Source organism: Neofelis nebulosa, chromosome 10, assembly GCF_028018385.1.
Source record: "Neofelis nebulosa isolate mNeoNeb1 chromosome 10, mNeoNeb1.pri, whole genome shotgun sequence".
Taxonomy (NCBI): domain Eukaryota; kingdom Metazoa; phylum Chordata; class Mammalia; order Carnivora; family Felidae; genus Neofelis; species Neofelis nebulosa.
In genome coordinates, this window is record NC_080791.1 from 66,284,145 (window position 1) to 66,296,454 (window position 12,310).

General features: G+C 42.4%; 1 protein-coding gene across 1 annotated transcript in view; it reads left to right on the forward strand.

The window, feature by feature from the left end:
- Window positions 1-2,640: 2,640 nt before the first annotated feature.
- SWAP70 (switching B cell complex subunit SWAP70) overlaps window positions 2,641-12,310 on the forward strand; it is a 78,893-nt gene continuing 69,223 nt past the window's right edge. The window contains exon 1 of the mRNA XM_058688204.1: window positions 2,641-2,844. Within this exon, the coding sequence (XP_058544187.1) occupies window positions 2,746-2,844 (99 nt within the window). The 5' untranslated portion in view covers window positions 2,641-2,745. The remainder of the gene's footprint in view (window positions 2,845-12,310) is intronic.

Here is a 12,310-nt window from a genome sequence, read left to right on the forward strand (position 1 = left end):
GAAGGAAATATTATCTTGGGAACATATCTTTTCACCGTTGTTCAGTTATCTAATGCTACATAACAAACCACTCAAAACTTAGTGGCATGAAATAACTACCATTTCATTATGTTCATGATTCAGTGGCCGGAAGTTTGGGCAGGCTACAGAAGGAATGGTTTGTTTTTGCTTCCCAATGTCTGGGACCTAAGCTGCATTGGCTAGAAAACGGCTGGAGATGTCAGGGACAGCTTGACTGGGGTCATATGTCTCAGGTTTGGGTTCTTTTCCATGTAGTGTCTGCTGGACTAGAATGTCTAAGATGGCTCCTTCATTCATATATCTGGTGTCTAGGCTGGTATGATTGAAACAGCTGGGATCTGGCCAGCATTGTTCTCTCTCTTTGTGGTTTTCCATGTGTCCTTAGCTTCTCACAGCATGGCAGCAAGGTTCCAAAAGGGAGCATTCCGAGAGTAAGAATTCCAAGAAATCCAGGTTAAGGTCGAAAGGCTGTTTATGACCTGGTTTACAAATCCCAGGCTGCTACTTCTGTCACATTTTGTTGGCCAAACAAGCCACTTAGTCCAGCTCATATCTGAGGGGAGAGGAATTAGATTTGCCTTTTGATATTTAGAGCAGTATGGATCCATAGAGAGGGACACAGTTAATTGCTGCCATCTTGGACATTATCCACCATAGTCCTCACCTCATTCCAGACACTATAATTCATGTCCCTTTCATGGAATTGGCTTGAAGTCTAGGACCACATCAAAGTCGGGTCCAGGTGTATGAGGGTCTTTAATTAGAGCTCCTCTTCATCCGAACAACTATGAATTAAAGAGACAAATTATGTGTCCCATCCCTGTCATTGAAAGAATATGATACAATGTTTCTTTATTTTTTGAGATAACGCTTATTATTGTTTTGAGCTAAATTTAGGGTTAATTGGTTACACAGCCATAGATAACTAATATAATGTTAGATTCCAAAGCACAGTTCTTTTCATGACATCATTCTGCTTTTAAAATTTGTTTGGATTATGAGAATTGAGATTGTGGAAGAAATGGGAATGTGGAAGTTCAGAATGTCCTAGTCATGTGATCATTAAAAAATGCTTTGAAATATTTATTTGGTGCTAACAGATACTGAGAGAACCATCTAGTGGTTAAGCTGAACCCTGAGAATTAGGAGAGTTTATTTATTTATTTTGTCACTACCCAGGGAAAGCTGAGTTGGCATTCAGAAATTAAAGGTTGAATCATGTGTTTTTGCTGACTGGCAGGTTTGGATTGGAATTGGGGAAGATAAATGATAGAAACAATACTGACACAGCAAGAAAAATCCTGACAAATGGTGATGAAGTTGGGTAGGGCCTCAAGAGCCCTCACAGTGAAGGACCAGCAGCCCCTTTACTTCTGCTCCTTCCCTTCACCTAGGCTACCCTTTCCTCTGCCCCGCCAAGTTTCCTTTGGTCTCAAGCTCATTGAGCAATTTCTTCCTTTTCTGCTTTTTCCAAATCCCCCTCCTTTATATGAACTTTTCCTTTTTTATAAGGTACGTATATGGGAACATAAAAGAGGAAAACAAAGCCAAACTTGATCTGAGAATTATCTCTTTGAAAACTTGGCACTTGTTCTCTTCATAGCGTCCAGATTCAGTCTTGGATTGGAGAGGCAAGGCACTGTGCCTGGTGACTTAATCAGACTGGAGTCAGCCAGCAATCCTTATTATCCTAGGATGTGACCCTTAGAAGACTCCCCCGCCCCCCCCCCCCCCCCCCCCCGAATATCTGGTACAACATGCTCATTTTTATGTGGAGAATTTGAAGCCCACAGAGCTCAGGTGATCATTGTTAACAGATATTAATTGAACATCTACAATGAGGAGGACGCTCTTATAGGCTTGGATGTGTACTTTTAAATGGTCCACCCATTCTGACTAGTAAAATGGGTGGAGTGATTTGCTGGGATTCTCTCATAACTCCTATTGTGCCAGCACAGAAACACCAGGAACAGCAGAATAACCAGGGTCAAACTCTTTCTAAGTTGTAAACTGACCCCGAACAACTGAGGATTAGAAAGAAAAGGTTGCCTGACTGCGCGGCTTCTAAACCAACCTTAAACCTCGTCTCTGGGTCCCCAGAGCCCACTACATAGTAGGCATCAGGAAACGTTTGAAAAATGAATACAAGCCTTCCCTCAGACGCCCTTCCCTGCCTCCCCTCCCCCTCTACATCCTCTCTGGCTAGGAACTGCGCTAGCATTGGAGCCCCAGCTCGGGGACTTTTCCGGCTCTTGTTAGTTCTCCTTAGACAGTGGCGCGTCCGCGGGACTGGTTGGGCCAGGGCTCCCTTTTTTCACTGAGCAGCGCGGACTGGAGCTGGGAGGCTGCTCTCGCCGATTCTCATATTTTAACTCGGAATGCGGGTCTTGTTTAGGGGCACGCGAGCCCCGAAGGTGGCCCGAGACGGTCTGGGGAACTCGAGAGGCATGCGGGGTAGTGCTCTGCGTCTAAGCCTGCAAGAAGGCCTGTATTCCCACCCGCAGGAGTGGGAGGTCCGGTCCACCCTAACGCTCCCACCCTAGTGCGCGAGGCTGCGGGCCAGCAGCGAGTGGGCGGGTCCTGGTGGGGGCGGGGCCTGCCACGGTCAGGTGACTGCAGGGCGGGCGGCGGCGGCGGCGGCGGCGGCGGTGGCGGTAGAGGGGCGTCAGACTCGCCCCAGGGTCGGCGAGGGAGGCTGGCAGTCAGGATAGACACACCGCGGCCATGGGAGGCTTGAAGGACGAGCTGCTCAAGGCCATCTGGCATGCCTTCACCGCGCTGGACCTGGACCACAGCGGCAAGGTCTCCAAGTCCCAGCTCAAGGTGGGCGCCACCCCCCCTTTCGCTTCGGTCCCCCACCCGGCCCCGACCCGGTGCCGCTTCACTGCCCCGGCTAGTGGTGACCCCAAGGAGGGGAGGGCAGGAATACGGCCCGACGGCCTGCTCTGGGCAGAGGGGCCAGAGACCAGGATTTTGCTGTTCTGCTTTCCTCTTGCCTTCAGGCCGTGCCCTCGGGCCGGTTGTTAGTCTCCTCAAGGCTCTTCGTGACGGTGGGGGGATGAGTGGGGTGAGGCAGCGATGGGGTCTGGGCGAGCCGGGCTCTTGTCGGCGGGGGGGCGATCCAGAAAATCTCCGACTCGGACAGGGCTGTGGTAAACTCCCTTAGACAACATACCCAGATTACTGCTGCACTCTGGAAGAGGAGGGACTTACCCAAGGTCACTGGGCTGAGCCTTCTGTGAGCGCACGCTCCACACCAGGGTAGCCCTTGAAACGGCCAGCTGCACCCCAGGCAGTCTGGCTGTTCGGGGGGAGGGAGAAGTTCCCAGAGCCCGGTCTCCATCGGCTTCAACTTTGGGAGCTTTGGTGGGGGGGACGGTTTCTGACTAGTGAGGAAGACCTCCTTGCCTAGCGTCCTCAGGTCAGTCACGCGTGTGCTGTGCCCCGCAGGGACCTCAGTTCCGGGTGAGGAGCACTGATCTTTCTGGCAGATCTTTATTGGGACTGCCAAAGACCCCATCATTGAGAGGGTAAGGTATAAATAAAGGAATGCTTGTAAGTTGAGTAACCCCAAGCAGGGAAAGTGGCACTTAGCCAGGAGAAATTGGCAGCTTCTTGGAAGTATAAAATATAGAAACAGACAAGAAGACCCATTCACAGGCATTTTCTAATATGCACATTTTGGATCTGAATGTCTGGTTTTCTTAGCCTCTTCTGGGAATGAATTTATGAAGATTGGGTTTACTTTGTTTATTTTGTGCAGTAATCAGGAGGTTCTTATGAGTGTGGTTTTTAGGCCAGTAGGATTTCTCATTTCCTTTCCCTCCCCCTTCCCCATCTTCCTTTCCTCTCCTCATTCATAAAATCATAGTCTGGAAGGGTTCACAGAGATCATTCTTCCTAATCTTTATTTTACTTTTAAATTAAATTAACATTCAATGAAGTTGACTTTCTCGGTGTACAGTTCTATGAGTTTTAACACATGGATAAAATTTTATAACTACTACCAAAATCAGTTTTCCATCAGATCTGTCATCTCAGAAAGCTTCATGTTGCCCTTTCACCCCCAGTTGGTGAGAGGTGTATTCTTAATTGCTTAAGTTTTGTCTTTTCCACAGTGTCATGTAAATGGAGTCATTCAGTATGTAACCTTTTGATACTGGCTTCTTTTACTCAGGGTAATGCCTTAGAGATTCATCCATGTTATTGTGTGTATTAATAGTCTTTTTTAGTAAGTAATCCATTGTATTGTTGTACCCAAGTTAATCTATTCACCCTTGAACATTTGTGTTATTTCCGCTTTTTGGTGATTATGTATAGAACTGTATTTTGCTTTTTTTTTTTTTAAGTTCATTTATTTGGGGGGGGCACGAGCAGGGGAGGAGCAGAGAGAGAAAGAGAGAGAGAGGGGGAGAGAGAAGGGAGGGAGGGGGGGAATCCCAAGCAGGCTCCATGCTGTTAGTGCAGAGCCCAATGCTGGGCTCAGTCTCACAAGGTGTGAGATCATGACCTGAGCCGAAACCAGGAGTCAGAATCTTAACCTACTGGGCCACCCAGGTGCCCCTATTGTTTTTACTTTTAATTTACCTATACCACTATATTTAAAGTAGATTTCTTCTAGATAGCATGTAGTTGGGTCTTGTGTTTTAATCCATACTGACAGTCTCTATCTTTTAATTGTGTTTAGACCATTTACATTTAATGTAATTATTGATATGGTTAGATTTAGGGCTAACCTAAATTTTATTTTTATTATTTTATTATTTGGTTTCTGTTTTCCAATTTTTTGTTTCACTGTTTCTTCTTTCCTTCTTTCTTTTAGATTACTTGAATATATATATATTTTTTAATTTTTTTTTTTAACATTTATTTATTTTTGAGACAGAGAGAGAGAGAGCATGAACAGGGGAGGGTCAGAGAAAGAGGGAGACACAGAATCTGAAACAGTTTCCAGGCTCTGAGCTCTCAGCAGAGTCCGATGCGGGGCTCGAACCCACGGACTGAGAGATCATGACCTGAGCCGAAGTCGGACGCTTAACTGACTGAGCCACTCAGGCACCCCACTTGAATATATTTTAATATCTCATTTTAATAATACTGAATTTTTGACTATATTTCTTTCTGTAGTTTTTAAAATGATTACTCTAGAGATTATAATATATACCTGACTTTTCAGTCTCCTTAAAATTAATATTTTACAACTTTAAGAGGAATGTGGAAACTAAATATCACTATCTAGGTCCCTTTACTCTCCCTGTTTTATGTTGCAGTTGTCATATTTATTAACTTACACACATTGAAAATATTAACAATATTAAAATTTTTTGCTTTGAACCACCAATAAATTATTTAATTTAATTTTAATTTAATTTTATGTATTTTTTAATGTTTATTTATTTATTTTGAGAGAGAGAGAGAGAGAGAGAGAGAGTGAGAGAGTGAGAGCAAGCATGTGCAGGGGAGAGGCAGAGAGAGGAGAGAGAGGATCCCAAGCAGGCTGACTGTGCTGACTGTGCAGAGCCTCACCTGGGGCTTGAACCCATGAACCATGAGATAGTGACCTGAGCCAAAACCAAGAGTCGGATGCTTAATCGACTGAACTATCCAGGCGCCCTATTTATTTATTTTTAATTTTTTTTTTTTTTTTTTTTTTTAAATTTTTGAGAGAGTGAGGGTGCATGAGTGTATGAGCAGGGGTGGGGCAGAGAAAGGAAGACAAGGATCCGAAGTGAGCTCTGAGCTGACAGCGTAGAGCCCAGTGTGGGGCTCGAACTCTTGAACCATGAGACCATGACCTGAGCCGAATCAGATGCTTAGCTGACCAAGCCACCTAGGCACACCTAAAGTTTTATTTATTTAAGTAATCTCTACACCCAACATGGGGCTTGAACTCATGATCCTGAGACCGAGAGTCACATGCTTCTCTGACTGAGCCATCCAGGTGCCCTCATTTTTCCTCTTTTAATTGATGACATAAATGAGATGTTTTCTGTTACTTTTGTTGCACTCCATTCAAACTTGTCCTTATGGCTGCTTATAGAAAAAGAGGATTCTTGACTGAAAGGCTTGGCAAGAAGCATTAAATCCCAGTACATACCTTTCACCCATAAGATGTTGATAATGCAACTATGTAATTGTATTTTGTTTGTCCCTTGTGTACTTAATTGAGAGACTTTGGAATTGATTTAGTTCTGTCCATCTTGCCAGTGTTTCTGGAATAGAAAATATTAAAAAAAATTCTATTTAGGTCTTTCCTTTTTGTTTTGACTTTGAAGTTTGATGTTCGCTGATTTATTGGCTAGGAGTAGAGTTTTTGCCTTAATTTATTCATTCATTCGTTCAATACAATACATTCATTCATACAATACCCTTTTGTGTGTTTACTTTGTGTAAGGTACCATGTTAATTTCCTAACAAGATTAGAATTTTTAGGCTCTTAAGAGTTAATATTTCCTTGGAAGAAATATCATATAATTGGTTTTATTAAATACAGACTGAAAATTATATATCCAAAACAAGTGTTAAAATTTATCACTTTGTGAAATTGTATGGGCATTTTAAAATATTTTTGACATTTGTCTTTTTGAATTACCTTCACAATATTTGACACAGTGAATGGATATTCACTATGCAATGGATAATTCATGTGTTAGATACTGTGCCCAGTGCTAAGGATGATAGTAAAGGTGGCAGGGGGGAAAGCCAAATACAAATCTTTGCCTTCAAAGAGTTTAAATTTTTGTAGGTAAATTAAGAAAATAATCAACCATTAGAGAAGGTTGGTATTCCCTTTCTCTCTCCCTTTCTTTTTCTTTTTCTTTCTTCCTTTCTTTCTTGATTATATTACTCAGTTACCTTATCCTTAAGCAATGTGAAGTGTGGTGGTAGAGATAAGAAATAAGTATTATTGGATAGAGGATGTTGAGTGGATTAGAAGATAAGGGGCCATGAAATTTTAGAGGAGGAGGTGATTACTTCTTACTGGTGGGATTATTTTATGAAAAAAGCTCCTTTGAAATGAACTCCTAGGGAAGACAGGTGGGATGTGATTATATAGAAATGCAGGATTCTGTTCATTCATGTTCATTCTATTCATTCATGCATTCATTCATTCAATGAATATTTGTTGACTGCTCTTAGCCCCAAGGCATCCCTGTGAAGTATTGCAGCTGACAGGAATTAATCAGGCATTTATGGGGACCTCTACAACTAATTAATTAATTAAAGTTTATTTATTTAGAGAGAGAGAGAGAGCACGCATGAGCCCATCCATGAGTGGGGAGGGGCGGAGAGCAGGGGAGAGAGAGAAATGCCAAACAGGCTGCATGCTGTCTGTACAAAGCCTGATGCGGGGCTCCATCTCACAATCGTGAAATCATGACCTGAGCTGAAATCGAGTGGGATGTTTAACTGGCTGAACCACCCAGGCGTTTGTTCCTGTCTAATTTATTTTGATTGCAGTGTAGAATATAAGTGTGTGTGTACGTATATATAAGAGAGAGTTATTGCTGGTGATAAAGCTATAGAAATAGATTGCAGTTAATATGCATCGAAGACTTTGAGTACCAGGCTAGTTAGGTAGGTGCCATACAGCCTGCAAGTTTTCTGAAAGGTGATGGGCCATGATCATCAGTACACTTTAGGAAGTCACTTGGGCTGTAGCATGTGTACTGGGTTGGAGTGGACTGGGCATACTAGAATTAGGAAACTGTTGCAGTAGCCCAGATGAGAGGTAACAGAGACTGGAGGTGGTAAGGATAGACAAGTAGGGGATGGTGGGTGAAGGAATTTTGCTGTCTACTTGCCTGGGCTCATGACTGGGTATGAAGAGAAATGAAAAGGACACAGTCAGAAATGTTTCACATTTCAGCTGTGGATGACCAATGGATAGTAGTGGTTTTTAATAGAAACAGGAAAGTTATGAAAAGGAACTGCTAGAAAAGAAACGAAAGTTAACTTTGAACATGTAGGGTTTTGTTTATTTTGTTTTATTTTTGAGGTCCTTGTTGGAGGTGATGTTCTTGGCAAGGGTGGGGCTGTCTGTATAGGATCTGGTAGTTGAAGCTTGGGAAAAGGAGAGGAGAGATTAACTGACGGTCTTGGGCAATGGCTAGAGTAGGTGGTGAGAGGAAGAATAGAAGCCAAGGGACCAGAAATGAGAGTAGGAACCACTTTGGGGCAACACTGGAGCTGAAGGAGAAGATATTTCAAGGAATACATGGTCTATTATCTTTGAAAGTTATTATTATTATACATGTATTTTGGAGATTATAAAGTAATGAGATTGATTCTTTCCTGCCATAGCTTATGAACTACATATTTTTTCTCTAAAGAGAAGTTGTGAAAAGTTTGGAATATTGGCATCATCTTGGGAATAAATTTATTTTTGCTTTATTTATTTATTTTGAGAGAGAGGGTGCAAGTGAGTGAGGGCAGAGAGAGAGAGAGAGAGAGAGAGAGAGAGAGGCAGGGCTCACCCGAAGTGGGGCTAGTGTTCACCCAGTGCAGGGCTTGAGCTCACCTGAAGCAGGCCTCGAACTCATGAACTGTGAGATCATGACCTACGCTTAACTGACTGAGCCACCCAGTGCCCTTAGTTTTTACTTTTAAGGAGATTACTTTGCAGTACGGTAATCGTTTAGATAAATGTGTGTTTGAGTCACTGCTATAGCTACTAAATATTTTCATTTAGGGTCCCAAGTTTAGTACAAAAATCTTATGTTTTATACTTAATTTTTATTAATTAATACCATATTTTTAAGTAAAACCAAAATTACTACCTCAAGAATTAAAAAAAAAATTTTTTTTAATGTTCATTTTCTGTTTTTGAGAGAGAGACAGCACATGAGCCGGGGAGGGGCAGAGAGAGAGAGGGAGACACAGAATCCAAAGCAGGCTCCAGGCTCTGAGCTGTCAGCGTAGAGCCCAACGCAGGGGTTGAACTCATAGACCGCAAGATCATGACCTGAGCCGAAGTCAGACGCTTAACCGTCTGAGCCACCCAGGCGCCCCACTACTTCAAGAAATTTTGAAACTTGAAATCCAAAGAATAAATTAACAATATATATTATAATTATATAATTATTATTTTGTTGTTGCAAACATAGACTTTCATTAAATTTATCAATAAGATAAAAAATATGGAACACAGAATTTGACAACCATCTGTGACTTGCATAAGCTACTATAGAGGCAAGATGTTAGGGTTGTTTAGTCACACTGGTGCTTCCTTGTTGAGACAACCAGGTATGAGGTCTGCATAGGTCAGTATCTTATTGATTTTCATTAATGTACTCCCCAACCCCCTGTTCCCTGGACCCTCCAAAAAAAGGGGGGACCACTTCTGCCTCACTTTTGTTAACCTTGATTCTTTCTCCTTCTTCTGCATTCCTTGTGCCCTCCTTGGGCTTTTTCCTTAGAATCTGTACACCCTCTGCAGGAGACCTTTTTCTCTTGGGCTCCACTTGTGGCCTTTCTGGCTCCCCACCTGAGTTGCAGCTGTACAAGTCTTTACCCCACCAACACTCGGCCTGAGTACCCCCATAGAATTCATCAGCTATATTAGTTTAATTTGCAATTGGATTGTTAGAAGGCAACTCATTTTTTAAGTTGTCGTATTGATTTGGTGTTACTCTATTTTTCAGGCTGGATACAGGAGGACATTAAACTGAATTATTTTATTTTTTAAAATGTTTATTTATTTTTGAGAGAGTGAGCAAGCGGGGTGAGCGAGAGAGAGAGGGAGACAGAGAATCCCAAAGCAAGCTCCGCACTGTTAGTGCAGAGCCTGATGCAGGGCTTGAACTCATGAACCATGAAATCATGATCCGAGCTGAAATCAAGAGCCAGATGCTTAACAGACTGAGCCACCCAGGTGCCCCTGAATTATTTTTGAGAGAGAGACAGAGTGTGAGCAGGGGAGGAGCAGAGAGAGAGGGAGACACAGAATCTGAAGCAGGCTCCAGGCCCTCAGCTGTCAGCACAGAGCCCAATGCGGGGCTGGAACTCATGAACCGTCATGAGATCATGACCTGAGCCGAAGTTGGACGCTCAACCAACTGAGCCACCCAGGTGCCCCCTGAATTATTATTTTAAATTAAGCTTTTCCTAATTGTGTACTGATCTACTTGTTGGCTGCTGAAGTAGATATCAATAGGCTAACGGTGGGGAAAAAAATCTTCAGAAGCACATTCTCACTTGCTTTTAAACTTGTATTTATGAATAGTCTTTCCTTAGAACAAACTATAAGACTATTTTTTGTTTTGAATGCAATTTTAGTATACACCATAACTGATGTGAGGTTAAAAGCTATTGAGAGATTGGGGTGCCTGGGTGGCTCAGTCAGTTGAGTGTCCAACTCTTGACTTTGGCTCAGGTCACGATCTCATAGTTTGTGAATTTGAGTCCTGCATTGGGCTCTGCATACTGACAGCCCAGGGCCTGCTTGGAATTCTGTCTCCTTCTCTCTCTGCCCCTTCCCTGCTGGTGCGTGCGTCCTCTCTCTCTCTCTCTCAAAATTAATAAAAATAAACTTAAAAAAATAAAAAAAGAAAACTACTGAGATTAGTGGAAATTTTCCTTTATATCTGTAGGCAGGTACTACTAGGTACATATAGATAGCTAAGTCAATATTGAGTTGAATGGTACAATTTTCTTTCCACCTGTTTTGTCCTTGGTTTAGTTTTGGTGTTTATGCTCTTGTTTTGTGTGTGTGTGTGTGTGTGTGTGTGTGTGTGTGTGTGTATTTAAAATTTTATTTTTAATTAATTTCTACACCTAATGTAGGGCTTGGATTTATGACCGAGAGATCAAGAGTCACACACTCCACTGACTGAGCCAGCCAGGTGCCTGTAATATATATATTTTTAATGAGGGACATTTGTATGTGGATTCTGTATGTTATGCATATGCCATCTGAAGCAGACATTGTTACGTTTAGGTTATGATGTAAATTTGCAGAAGTCAATGGAAATAGGTATAGGGCATATTATTTGAAGTAGAGGCAGTAATTATTTTCTTCTCTACTTATTTATGTTTTAAAATGATCTTCAGATTATTTAGAATTTCAGTGGTCTTGCTGTAAGATAATAAATTTCCAGTGTTACTTAGACATACATGCAATTCTGACCTGAAACCATAATAATCCTAGAAGAGAGCCCAGGCAGTAATTTCTCTGACATTGGCTGTAGCAACATTTTTTAAAAAAAATTTTAATGTTTATTTATTTCTGAGACAGAGAGAGACAGAGCATGAGTGGGGGAGGGGCAGAGAGAGAGGGAGACACAGAATCAGAAGCAGGCTCCAGGTTCTGAGCGGTTAGCACAGAGCTCAACGCAGGGCTCGAACCCACAGACCGTGAGATCATGACCTGAGCTGAAGTTGGACACTCAACCGACTGAGCCACCCAGGCGCCCCGGCCATAGCAACGTTTTTTAAGGTATGTTTCCTAAGGCAAGGGAAACAAACACAAAAATAAATAATTGGGACTACATCAAAGTAAAAGGTGTTTGCATAGTGAAGGAAACAACAAAAATAAAAGGCAGCCTGCTAAATGGGAGAAGATACTTGCAAATGACATATCCGATAAAGGGTCAGTATCCAAAATATATAAAGAACTTATACAGCTCAACACCCAAAACCCAAAATAAGTCAACTAAAAAGTGGGCAGAAGACATGAACAGACATTTCTCTAAAGAAGACATACAGATGACTAGCAGCCAAATGAAAAGATGCTCAACATCACTCATCATCAGGGAAATGCAAATCAAAACCACAATGAGATACCACCTCACACCTGTCAGAATGGCTGAAATTAAAAACACAAAGGGTGCCTGGCTGTCTCAGTCAGTGGAGCATACAATTCTTGATCTTGGGGTTGTAGGTTCGAGCCCTAAGTTGGGTGTAGAGATTACTTAAAAATAAAATCTCTAAGGGGCACCTGGGTGGCTTGGCCGGTTAAGTGTTCAGCTCTTTATTTCGGCTCAGGTCATGATCTCACGGTTCGTGAGTTTGAGTCCTGCGCTGGGCTCTGCACTGACAGCATGGAGCCTTTTTGGGATTCTTTCTCTCCCTCTCTCTCTATTCTTCTCCTGCTTGTGCTAGTGTGCACTCTCTCTCCTCAAAATAAATAAATAAGCTTAAAAAAAAAAGTCTTAACAAAAAAACCTACAAGAAACAGCAAGTGTTGGCGAGGATGTGGAGAGAAAGGAACCCTTGTGTACTGTTGGTGGGAATGCAAACTGGTACAGCCGCTCTTGAAAATGGTATGGATGGGGTGCCTGGGTGGCTC